The sequence below is a fragment of the Sinocyclocheilus anshuiensis genome, unplaced genomic scaffold (assembly GCF_001515605.1).
Source record: "Sinocyclocheilus anshuiensis isolate Anshui unplaced genomic scaffold, SAMN03320099.WGS_v1.1 scaffold454, whole genome shotgun sequence".
In the NCBI taxonomy this organism is placed as follows: domain Eukaryota; kingdom Metazoa; phylum Chordata; class Actinopteri; order Cypriniformes; family Cyprinidae; genus Sinocyclocheilus; species Sinocyclocheilus anshuiensis.
In genome coordinates, this window is record NW_015548217.1 from 4,492,021 (window position 1) to 4,505,459 (window position 13,439).

General features: G+C 36.3%; 1 protein-coding gene across 28 annotated transcripts in view; it reads right to left on the reverse strand.

Annotated features, from left to right (window-relative positions):
- LOC107654059 (ankyrin-3-like) overlaps positions 1-13,439 on the reverse strand; it is a 164,097-nt gene that overhangs the window by 49,872 nt on the left and 100,786 nt on the right. For 26 of the 28 annotated variants that reach the window (XM_016440959.1, XM_016440961.1, XM_016440975.1 and 23 more), the window contains 4 exons: positions 11,612-11,809; positions 7,541-7,639; positions 6,372-6,470; positions 4,102-4,299 (listed from right to left, as the gene is read on the reverse strand). In XM_016440959.1, coding sequence (XP_016296445.1) covers positions 4,102-4,299; positions 6,372-6,470; positions 7,541-7,639; positions 11,612-11,809 — 594 coding nt within the window. The other 2 variants (XM_016440977.1, XM_016440976.1) reach the window with 2 other exon arrangements.

Here is a 13,439-nt window from a genome sequence, read left to right on the forward strand (position 1 = left end):
GAGATAATTTTTTGTACGCAAAGAAAACAAAAATAATGACTTTATTCAACAATAAAGCATACGCTGTTTAAGTTCAGTGGATACTCTCCAAAATGGTGCCAGGGTGACGTGGAGGAGACGATTTGTTGAATAAAGTCGTTATTTTTGTTTTCTTTGCGTACAAAAAGTAATCTCGTAGCTTCATAAAATTAAGGTTGAACCCCTGATGTCACATGGATTATTTTACCGATCTCCTTGCTACGTTTATGGACGTTGATCGTGTTAATTACATTGCTGTCTATGGAAGGGTCAGAAAGCTCTCAGAATTCATCAAAAATATTTGTGTTCCGAAGATGAACGGAGGTCTTACGGGTTTAGAACGACATGAGGATGACAGAATTTTCATTTTTGGGTGAACTATCCCTTTAATAGCTGAGCTGAATATAACCATAATTTGACACTGGTGACCTTGAAGTCAACATGAAATGGCAACCACAACCCATTTTACTTCTGTAATGTGATAATTTCCGTAATGTGTTTAGTTTCATAATGTGACATTTTCAAGTCCAACTGAATATTCAATTAGATAAAAATGTAAAGCAGAACTTACATTTTATATATTAGGAATTTATTAGATCACAAAAAATTAAAAGTCAAATTTAAGAGCATCATATTATATATGTATATTAGGGATGCACCGATGTATCGGCCAATTTTTGATTATATTTTAAAGCCATCAACATATCGGAAATAGCATGAAAAGGGCCGATACCGATGGTTTATTAATTAACTGCATGGAGACAACGAGTTGCATGCCTGTTGCATAATCCAACGTTTTTCTCTGGGCAAAATAATTAAATACTTGCCAAAACAAAATAAAATCTGTATAAAATATAGTTTGTCAGACGGCATAGTACGGCCTATGCAAACGTGACGCTGACGCATCCAACGAGTGAAATGCCCGCACTCAGCTGTAAATTCATCATAGGTAAGTCACATGTTTATCCGAGGATATGTCACGAACCGCCAAGCATTAGGCCTACATTTAAGTGAAAATGAATGGCCTAATATGCAGCTTTTTGTTTGAAACCAGTGTAGAACACGGATTCACACAAGGTCACATCAAGCACCTACAGCGTTTCTGTGAACGGAGAAAACAGAATAAAACTATATAGGCTACATAAAAAGGAATATAGGCCTATACACAAAATATATTTCACTTAAATCATTAACAGATTAACAAAACAAAAGAAAAAAAAATTGTGCTGAGCTTCGGATAATTGTAATGCGTTTCGAAGTACTCGGAAAAAAAAAACGAGATGGCAGAAAGCCGTTTTCTTTATTTTGCAAAAGCTTTACAGTTTTGAATGATGTTTTTCTTCTATATGTATGACCAACCAGCGTTGGTATGACCATAAATGACCCGTAACAGTAGTGAAAACAATGCAGTGATCGCGTCGGTGCCTCACACGCACATACAACAAATTTTGCTAATTTGACATCGCCGCCTGTTCATTATCAAAATAAAATACAGTTAAAGAAACATAAAAAGTTAAGGTCATTGCAAACTGAGTCCGAAATTTTCGTATGCATTTTTTCGTATATGTTATCCTAAAAATGCATCACTCACAGTGACGCAGTCAGGGATGCTGAATCCCTGACGATTTTCAAACGACAGCTGAAAACTCAGCTCTTTCAACGCTACTTGACTTCATCTTAAATTAAAAAAAAACAAAAAAAACTTTGCCTTTCTCTTTATTTATTCCTTCCCTTTCTAGCTTGTACTTATTTGAACAATGCCTGAAACTTGGTATGACGAGCACTTCCTGTGTCTGTTTGCCTCTTTAAGAAGAATCGCTTTATGCATTCCTCAACTGTAAGTCGCTTTGGATAAAAGCGTCTGCAAAATGACTAAATGTAAACCTTGCACACTGAGTCCGATGCGTATTAATTAATCCGTTGCGAAAAAATCACAAATCAGTACTAAATGGAGTCTTCAAGCAGTGAGCATGATTTTGTTATCTTCTTGCTTCTTAAAAAGAGAAAAAGAAAAGTAATATTGGGTCCATCCAATCCTGAGATATAGAGAGGAAGGTGAGTTCCCCCTAGGAGCAGCGGGATTATCACGGGTGATTCAAAGTTTACTTCAGTATGTCAGTGGCTCAGTTTGATGTTTTGCTAGCGATACTAGAACCACATATTAAAAAGAAGACCCCCAATTTCTGTGAACTCAGTGTGCAAGGATCTTTACAGTGCTTTGTGCTGCGAGATGAAGGGGAATGAATTTGACAACTGCCATTCTGGATTTTGGCGTTCACTTGTACGGTGGCTCTGAATTGTCAAAACACCTCTCAAAATGCTTGCTACAGATGCGAAAAACGGAAAAATTGAACCCGATCCGAATTTTTTTTATGATGGACGAAAATTTCGGAGGTAGTATGTAAACGTGATTGACATAACGTGAGGTCGTATTTATTTTTTAACGTGCGAAAATTTCAGACGAAATTTTCGGACTCAGTGTGCAATGATCTTTATGACTTTAAAAGTCGTAAGTCTCATCCCTTGGAAAAGTAATAGCACACCTTCTCTGAACAAAATGCACAATTCATGTCCTCAGTGCCTAGTAACATGCCAAAGTGTTAGGGATTTGTTCAAAGTACAAACAAAGTAGATGCTTGCCTTAGCAAAAACACTGAGAATAACCCAAGTTAAAACTCTCTGAGCCAGGTTGACATCTCCGACCTTGGTTTTGTAAGCAAAGGCCTGTCACCATGTTAGGTTGCACTCAAGATTCATAGTGCATTTCCCTTCTTCCATCTTTCTCTGCACAGTCCTGCGAGAGTGTGAGAAATGGGTGCTTGAGAATGAGAATGAGTGTGCGTGTGCCCGCATAGCATGTGCACGGACGAAAGTTTCGGAGGCAGTGTGTAAACGTGATTGAAACAGTGTGAGGTCGTATTTATTTTTCAACGTGCGAAAATTTCGGACTCAGTGTGCAATGGCCTCTGCTCAATTTAAATAGTCCGTAGTACAGTCTGTGCCGTTCAGTGTGACCAACGCGCGCCTCACTGCTGATATAGCCTATATGTGAAGGATGATGTTTTACGTCGATAATGCGAGTAAAGAACAAAGCCTATAGTTTACATAATAAATAATAGGTTAGCATCCACATACTTCGCGAATATGGAAACATATGGATTTGTGCAGAATGAGAGAGGTAGGCTTCAGTTTTGTTTTTAAATGAATTTGTTTTGGCTTGAGGTTTATTTTTAGCCTAAATCTTCTGAAAGGATTTGTTGTGGAGAGAAGGGAACTAAAATAGCCTAATTGTGTTTGTAATTTTGCTTTTATTTACCGTATTTTAGCCTACATTATTTCTGTATGTAATAATAAAATGCAACGTACAGCCTACTAATTTAGGCTGTTTTTTTCCCTCTCAAAGCGCAAACATTTTTAAATATCTTGAAAAAAAAATACTTTAGGCTAATGTTTTTAATGCGTTGACAGTTTTTTCTTTTGTTTAATACATTTGGTCTTTGGTAAATCTAGAAAAGATGATGCTGTATTGGCTATGACTAAGCGAGATCAAGACTCTCTTCATTATTTTTTTTCTTTTTAAGTAAATTAAACGCTGTACTTTATTATTATTATTGGCAAAGTAAAACTTAAAAAAATAACGTTATTAACCGGTATGTTTTCTACTCAAACATACTCAAATGCAGGAACAGAAACGTTCAAATAACGATTCTGCTTGGAGTGAACCAATATTTTTTTTCTCTCTCGTTTTTAAGCCCAGCCCAAAAAAATCATTTCGGTGCATCCCTAATATATATATATATATATATGTGTGTGTGTGTGTGTGTGTATTAAGGAATAAATATGGTCAGCTTTGATTGGATGTTGGTTTTTGTTTTCAGTATAATGTGAATAATTATGCTACTACTTTCAATAGCATGTTAAAGTATATGCACAAGTCAAAACTAAGGGTTTTTAAGGTTGCAAGGACTTCATGGACATAATTTCCTGTTACATATTTCACTTATCCAAAAGGAAAATGTCACATAAAATTAAAAAATATTATAATAAATTAGAATATTGTGCAATAGCATCTATCTTTTTCACCTTGTTTCCCAGATTGATGGCAGTTTCACGGGCAAGCAGAAGCGTGACCATGTCAACATTGCCCTCCTGGGCCGCCAGGTGGAGAGGACTGATGCCCTGGCGTGTCGTGGCATTGGTATCAGCTCCATACTCGAGCAGTGTGGTTGCTATCTCCATCTGGTTCTTCTTGGCAGCTATGTGCAGTGGAGTATAGCCATTCTGGGAGGGAAAGCAAATGAAGGAGATCATAATAAATGAATATCTATGGCTATCCAAATATCAGTGATAACACGTGGAAGCTTGTCCTGGATCACTATGCACTGTATAAATAGTATAGAGGATTGGAAGTTATACATTCAATATTGACAAAGGACTGAAACATATCAAAATGTATACATACAATTTATGTAGGACATATGTCCAGTCCTACACAGCACTAGCTTGCATGCTGCCAAACCACTATAACCACACTAAAACCTTTACGACATTTCCAAAAGAGAAACATGTTGACAGCAGCACTTTGCTTCTAACCTCACACAGACTGAGAGTAGAACGATGGCTGAAAGGTGGAGAAAAGCAGTCTGAGTGAAGAAAACGATCTTGTTAACAGCTATAGCGAATGCTAAGGTGTCAGCCAGTGAGGTCCATGGACGGTGGTCCCATCCAAACCACAAATTAGTTTTTGTTCTGCACATGCCAGATCTAACTGTTCTTTGTGGAGGAACAAAGGCAGTATCTGGGTCACTGTACTTTGTTTAGGGTTTACACTGATCTCTTTCAGGGTGGACAAAACAACACAAACAGTTTAAAAGCATGAACACGTGGACTCTCTATTCAAGTTCATACAAAAAACTGGGGAAAAACATAACAGATACAATTAAACACAGGCTTGTGAATTAAGACTATGAGAGAACAGTAAAATTCCAGACCTCTATGCTCTGTTCCAAAACATAGTGAGCGCCCTCGGTAGATGACATCATCGGCCTATTCCTGACACGATTGCTGTTCAAAAATGATTATGCTGCCTCTAAAGAAACTTCTTTTGGCCAAATTCTGAGAAAAATTAATCACATACACAGTATAATTCACAGAATAGTCAATTCCAGAATGCACTGCACAAGCTCAGTGAAAAAAAAAATAAAATTCCAAGATTGACTAAATGAGAGAGACATACTGGATAATTAGTTCAATATTGACAAATACTGATAAAAAGAAGGACAATTTACACAGCATTTCTTGGGTCTCTTACCACTGTAACATCATTAGCTTAGCCACATGCAAACATCAGTCCCTACTTTCTCTTGTACAGTGTAATATTTTTCAAAACACAAGTTATTGCCTATGTTGATGTTCAGATTTGGTTAGGATGTTTACTTAGAAGGCCTAGTTGCCTATGTAGGCAGTAAATAATGAGGCAGCCCTCTAGGCTTTAGAACAGAGCCTACATTACAATTTTATTACAGATGAATCCAGACCATGTTTTTCCATTGATGGTGTTTTCAATGCAAACAGCTGGAACTTGATAAAAAGCATTTATTCATGTTATTTTTAGTTTGCAATTATTTCCTGCACAGATTACAGAACTGACTGGCAGATCAGAGAGAAATCATGACAAACCCCAGAAGCACGGGTGGGCGGAAACCGGACTGATAATTATTAAAGGCGTAATTCACCCAAAAAAGTTTGTAATCGTTTATTCATTCCTCATGTCATTCCAAACCTGAATGCCTTTCTTTTTTCTGTGGTGCACAAAAGGAGTTATTTTGAAAAATACTCATGCTGCTCTTTTACATACGATGAAAACATTTAACGACCAATGACTTTCAATTTCCAAAAATAACAAAATGTTGTGTTCTGCTGTAGAAATAAAGTCAAGCAGGTTTAAACTGATTTGAAGGTAAGTATATAACGACAGAACTTAGATTTTAGGGTGATCTATCCCTTTAAAAGAATATGTCACACAAAAATAAAAAAATCCTGAAAATGTACCATCCAAGACGTAAATGAGTTTGTTGCTTCATCTACAACCACCAAGTACACAAGTTTTCAAGAACTTTCTTTTTCAAAGCAATAAAATGTGCATAAGCTTACCATCCTCGGTGGTTACAGTGGGTGGACTAGAAGTGAAATGACAAAAATGATCAAGAATGTGGGGTGGAGGTGGTTTTGTGTGAGCATGTGTGCAGCCGTTTGGTTTGCAGCCATGTTTCTTCATCATTTGTGTGTGTGTGTGTGGATGAAATGTGTGTGTACTAGTTGAGAAACTGCGGTTTGTAAGGGTTTCCTGATACCTTCGCTGCAGCGTGCGGAGACGATCCTTGGTCCAACAGAAGGAGGGCCACTTTCTGGTTATCGTAGTGTGCAGCAACATGCAGTGGTGTTAGTCCACTCTAAAAACACATACATACACACATTGATATACAGCTATTATTGGCCAAGAGCTCAAAGGTGGGGTGTGTGAAACAGGTGCCATCATAAATCAATCAGCTTTTACATTTGGACATTGCAGGAGAGTAAATTTAGCCAGAACACATTAGTAAATGAAACCTCTGGAAGTGGAAAATTATAGTATGTACCCTGATAGCATACATATGGCTCTTTTCATCTGAAAGATGCCATTTTTAAAGCATTCACTAGCTGTCTGCAGTTAGAAAGACATTCAGCGGATGGTTTTACAACATTTATGATACAGAATATATGTAAAACAACTTCTTAAAAGATGTGTATTAGTTAAAAGACACCGAATACATAACTTAAGAAATAAAATGTATAGATTTGCAGATGATTGCAGCAACATAAGTGTGCTTATATAATTTTTTTTTAACATTTTACTTTGCAGTGACTACATTTTTAATGATAATAGGAATGTGTATTTATAAGCAGTTCTACAAAATATTAACATTAAGCGCATGAGTTTGTTAATATGTATTAAAGACCCTATGAAATTAATGTTTTAAATGCATATAACTGCTTTTCATTTCTTGAGGTTTTAATGGTTCAGTCACACTTGATTTTGTGTTTCATTCACTTCCATTCATACACATGCAAATGCATGAGAGTTGGAATGAGAGTTTACTTTATGTGTGAACTATATGATAACCAACATTCATTATACTTCGTCTGTATGTCAGACTGAAGATTAGCCAGCACAAGCATGCTGTTTCTTCTTTGTGTAAAATTTAATTGGGAGTAAGCTGAGTTGGGAAACAGATGTAACCATTTTTAGGCATTACACAAAGAATTCTGATTAAATGTGTCCAATGCCCATGTCTCTCATCCAAAATCCTTTTAAACAGATGCTTAGAAATAAAAACTGAATTCTTAATTTCTTACCGTGGTCATGTTACCATACCAGAAACCGAAGATTGGCCATGATGACATAGACTCATACTATAAATCTTGTACATTATAGGTTGTAATCATCAATCTATAACCATTAGTGCAAAATAGACACTTTTACCTTTCCAGCTGCATCAGGTGGCGCTCGCTTCTGTAGCAGTAATTTAGCAACTTCAATCTTCCCGTATTTGGCTGCAACATGCAGGGGAGTGAATCCTTTCTGCAAAGACAAACAGTACATACTTAGAAATAAAGAAAAAAATGTACACTGAATTAAAAAAATAATAATAACCAAAAGAAGATAAGAAAAAAAAGAAATTTACCCACTAGAATATTCAGAGACAAGTCATCCGTTATGACATGCAAAACTCATTTTGGGTGGGGTTGAAAAATTGTAACTGACATTGGGAAAAAAAACGGATCTGTGTTGCACAAGTTTCCTTCTGTAATACTAAAGAATAAACTTCTGTCCAGTTAGAGATAACGCACTGCTGTAACACAAGGCACAGAACAAACATATCCAGTGACAGCTGTTATCGGAGGGAAACTCTGCTCTGCAGTGAATGGAGTCATGGAAAACACCATCAATTCATTGTCCTTCCTCAGCACATTCCCACACTGTAACACTTGGCAGCCTCTCAGTGATGGTTGTCTCGTATTTTATGTCTATCCCAAGCACACAGCGGGACACTGGGGGAATCTTTTATTACTACAGCTAGAAAATAGCTGCTGAGGGTCAAGGCTGAGTTTTATTGGATGACAAAAAGTTAAAGTGCCCCTATTATGGGTTATGAAAGGTTCATAATTTGGTTTTGGGAGTCCTCAACAACAGGTTGACATGCATGCAAGGTCAAAAAACACATTTATTGTCTTATGATATGCATTTATTTTTACCTTACTTGCTCAACGACTCCCAAATGATTCGCTCAACAATTCATTTTTCCAAACTCCTCCTTTGCGTGACGCTAATCTGCGGTGATTGGTCCGATTGGTCTCATTTTCATTTCATCATGCCTGTAATGCCTGATAAAGCAGCGTTTGTGAGCACAGTGCTGCTTTGTGTACAGCGTTACCGGGGAAACCGCTATTTTTACCGCTCCAAAAGCTGCACCTAGTGGCAAAAAATGAATTTGCATTTTCATTCAGACCAACGCGAAAAGACCAACAACTGGGCGGGCAATATGCTAATGTTTCATGTTGACGTCAACATGAAACGGCTTGGGATTCGTTTTAAAAACGACTCGTTTCAGTGATTCAGAGTCGACTCTTTCTTTTGAGAGACAATAACTTTATACACGGTGCACTTTCAGATTTAAAACTTTGCAGGATGTTTTCATTCACTTATAGAGCTGTGTACATGCTGCATGAAAGGTAATTTTCAAAAATCCATAATAGGGGCACTTTAAGCTAGTGTATTGCTTTTAGCATATACACTAACATGTATAGTCTCTTCTAAAGATTCATGGTTTCCAGTTTCCAGTTCTTTCGTTCTTTCTTTCTTTCAATAGGATGCATATTTTAAAAAGACAATAAACATTAAAGTCTTTCTTTTTGTTTGTGTGTGTGTGTGTGTGTTTGAGAAAATAAGTATATTTCATTAATACTGATCAAAATTTAAGGTTTGAATCAAACCATAAATATAATTTGAGAAAACATAAATTTGACTAACAAATTAGAGTATTTTATAAATTGGTTCAAAGTATCAATTTTTCATTATAATGTCTCCTGGATATTTACAAAACCAACCTCCTGTTTCAGTAGGAAATACAGTATATCAACACAGAAAAGGGAACTGCACTTGCCAAGCCATTACATACGGTCTTTAATGTAAAGCCTGTTTATTTCCTGACTTAACCAGAGAGAAAAGATGTCTTGTTATCCATGTAATCTGACAGATGTTTCAAACTATGTTTCAGTTTGAGTGTAGGCGAGTACCGATCTGGTCCACGGACCTTTATTCACTGGGAAATGTGGAAATGAAAGCCCTGTGCTCAATAACATAATGAGAACAAACACCAAAAACTAATACATCCCACATGCAGCAACTCCAACTGATCCTAAACATCATCAGATGTTCCTTAATAATGGACATGATGTCAACATCATGCTGTTCCATAAAAGCATTTTGTAATATATTCCATCTAATGGAAATATAACAGCATACTGCTAGCAAAATCCTCCATCAGCATGGCAGGTTGGTGAGCTATTGTGATGGATGAGATGACCTTTCTTTAGTCAGCTTAAATGTTCAGGGTGGAGATGTAAAGCATTTCATACAGAAAACATTTAGTAAACGCTGATTTACATTCAAGCCGTGATTTAACACTGCTCAGTGATAAATGTTTATACTGAATGTGTCAGGATGCATGATTTTTTCCAGTGATGAACTGCTGTGTATTAGTGTTGGGATATCTATCTAGCTATCCGAACTTAACACAGAGAGGAGTCATGATGAGCTAGAGGTGTTCACAAATCATTTCACACACTGCATCAGTTTCCATTAGTTGTTTGCACTGACAGCAATTTGTTAATTTTTGCAAGAAAGCAGAGTACTTGTCAAAACGAAATTAAATTTTTTTACCATTTCATACCATTACTATTTCAGCCCACAAGCAATGTTAAAGCATCCGGTGGTGTTCTACATTGCAGAAATAATAGATTCCTATCTCTAATATAGCACGTTTAGTTTTCAGTTATGACTATCCAAATATAATTTCTCGGTAGTTTGGGTTGGGCTTGTCCATTGTAAAGTAAAGGGCAAGACACACATCTGCATAGTGATTAGTTTTACAGAATAATCAATTTAATTAATAATTTGAAACAACATCAGAACGCAGCTCACATGCTCAATTTATTCATAACTGAATTCATTTACTGATTTATTACAAACACAACTGCAGCTTGATGAGGGAGGGGGCTGTTCACTCCATTAAACCACATAAAAAGAAATCAACATCCCATCACAAGGGATGTCACAGACAAAGCAAAATGGTGGCGCTCTTGTGGAATGGATGCAATCAAACAATCTTGTTTAAAAATGACGAGTGGAACGGGACCATAGAAAATAGCAGCAGGACTCACTAAACAGCACAAAGTGGATCAGTTTAATAGTGTGATCAAAGTATGATCTATTTTGATTCATCGAAACCACATCAGCGTTAGCCTATCTGAAATAAAATACATTTCTGAAACAAAATATACCACAGAAATATGATGCATTGTAACACTAGGACCAAGGGATCGTTAAAATTAGTGAATGCTATTTGCATTCCTGTGTTGTATGTATTTCCTGAAACAGTGTTAATTGGTAAAGAAAGTTGAAATTGGACATATTGACGGGTTCATCCTTTTTTTTTTTTTTTACCACAAAAAACATTAAAAAAATAAAGATACAAATAAATAAATAAATAAATATATAACAATTTATATTGCAAGTAAACATTATATTACAACTATAAAATATTACAACTATATTTTAATTTTAATTTTTTATTTTTTATTATAATTTTGTTTGTGAGAGTCTAGTAAGATCACATTTTTACAGCATAGACTGCGCAGATTGCATAATTTCTGGGAGAACAAAGAGGGAGGATGAATCTTTCAGGCAAAATATTTCAATATTTCTTAGATTTAACCCTTTCGGTGGATAAAAAGTGCCATTGGATGGTTTTCACTGAATGCTCATCATTTTGCGCACAATTTACTCTACTGTAGTGTGACAATTGGACTCATCTCATGAAAAGATTTTAAGTCTTTTATATTTAATTTGTACTGTATTGCAAAACAGAGACTGAACATTGTTGCTAAATCCTTAGATCTTTGAAAAGATGTATAATTTGTCAACATTAATTTCCATTTTCGGACAGTACACTCTCAGAAAAAAGATACAATAATTATCACTGGTTGTACATTTCACAAAATAGACCTTTTTACCTTATTTATCCATAAAGGGTGCATTTAAGTACCTTAAAGGTACTCAAAATGTACATATTAGTACCTAAAGGGTAAATGGTACATCCCAGTGATTGCTTCTGTACCTTTTTTTCCTGAGAGTGTAGTCTATATAGTAAATGTAAACAAAAGTATCAAGAGGTTAAAAATAGCCTAGTTGGCATCCAAATTTTCTCTGATCATCTGACAAGCAACAAACAGCGAGTTTTATGAATCGTCCAGCTTTGTTGGTGTGACTGACCTTGGTAGTGATGCCTAGAGATGCTCCGTTGTCCAGCAGGATAGATGCCATGTCTCTGTGGCCATCGCGGGCGGCCAGGTGGAGCGGCGTGTATCCAGATGTGGTGGTGGCGTCAGGTGAAGCCCCATGTTGCAGTAGTTGCTGGACTATATCTGGTTTTCCCAGACGACTGGATATATGCAGCGGGGTCTGATCGTCCTACACACACACACACACACACATATAAGACTTGTTAGTCTTTTTTTGTTAGTCTTGTTAGTTTTTTTTTTTGTAGAGGTTATAAGATGCTAGACCTTTTTAGTATTTCCTTGCAGGACTGCAGAACTCAATTCAATGAGGCAACGTCAAAGAAGATCAGGGCACTTCTGACAGTCTTCGTGTCAGCGCAAACAAACAGGCAACTGTTTCCTATTACTGCATTGCATTCCACAGCTATTACATTTACATTGTCATTTAGCAGACGCTTTTATCCAAAGCGACTTACAAATGAAGACAATATAAGCAAATGAAACCAACAAAAGAGCAATAATATGCAAGTGCTATGACAAGTCTCGGTTATCCACATAGCAAGGTTTTTATATATACCATGTATATATGTAAGCAATAAGGTATGAGAGGCCGTGCTGTATTGTGAATAAATTATGACTGAAGGGCATTGTTAGGCACGGCTCGAAGCGGAGTGCCTGCAGCAACCCCTTTAGCCGTGATTTATTCACAATACAGCACGGCCTCTCATACCTTATTGCTTTTATAAAACGGTTACCACACAATAAAAATATTAAAAACAAAAATGTATGCATTGATATGTTACTTTTTTGAAGCAAGTTCATTAAATGCTGTCCTTCCGCTAAAAAATAGTTCATGGGTGCTCATGAGAGTTCATGAGTCTCAAAATTAGGTGATGAAAGATGAAAATTGCAACATAACGCCAGCAGGGGTCACTCATACATACTTCATTAAATAAATAACAAACAGTTAATTCTTCCGAAATACACGGAACAGTTTTAATGCTATATTATTGGTTGTATATGTTGCTAAGGGTGGTTGCTAAGGGTGTTGCTCAGTGATACACAGAACCGTTGGGTGAAGCGGTCATAGCCATGCTGTATCGTGAATAAAACACAGCTGCTGACCAATCAGAAATGAGGACTGGAACTAACCGTTTTTTATATATATATATATATATACATGTTACACTCCACTTACAATACAGTAGTTTCATTTCAATATAAGTCTCAGGTGTCCCCAGAATGTGTCTGTGAAGTTTCAGCATTATCATTTTGAAAATGCCTATTTTTAGAGGAACCAGAAACACGCTGTTTTCGTGCAAGTCTCTTTAAATGCAAAAAGCATCTGCTTGGTTTTGATTATCATGTCTTTCACGCGAAATCATGCGTTTTAAAGCCATATCAGTTTATAATTCTTATATACTGAGCGTACACATCACAAGAGTCTGTCACACGGCATGTGAGCACTAAACTAAGTTCTCTTTCATGTCTTATTGCGCTTAAACTGTCAAATACACACAAGTTTATGTAAAAAAAAAAAAAAAAAACCTAAGTTACATAAACACAGTTGGTTTTGTCTGTGAAGGTAAATAACCGGAAAGAAATCACATGTTTATATTAGATCTGTGTATTAAAGACACAATATGTAAGATTTTTTTATTAAAATATCCAAAAACCACTAGAACAGTGTTATATATTTTGCTGACTTGTGTACTTACATTATCCCAAATGTTTCGAAGAATGTTTAAATCCAGAGAAATAAGCAATTTTAACTAGTGACACGGACCGTGTCCATAGTGTCATTGTGTCGCCTGCCAATG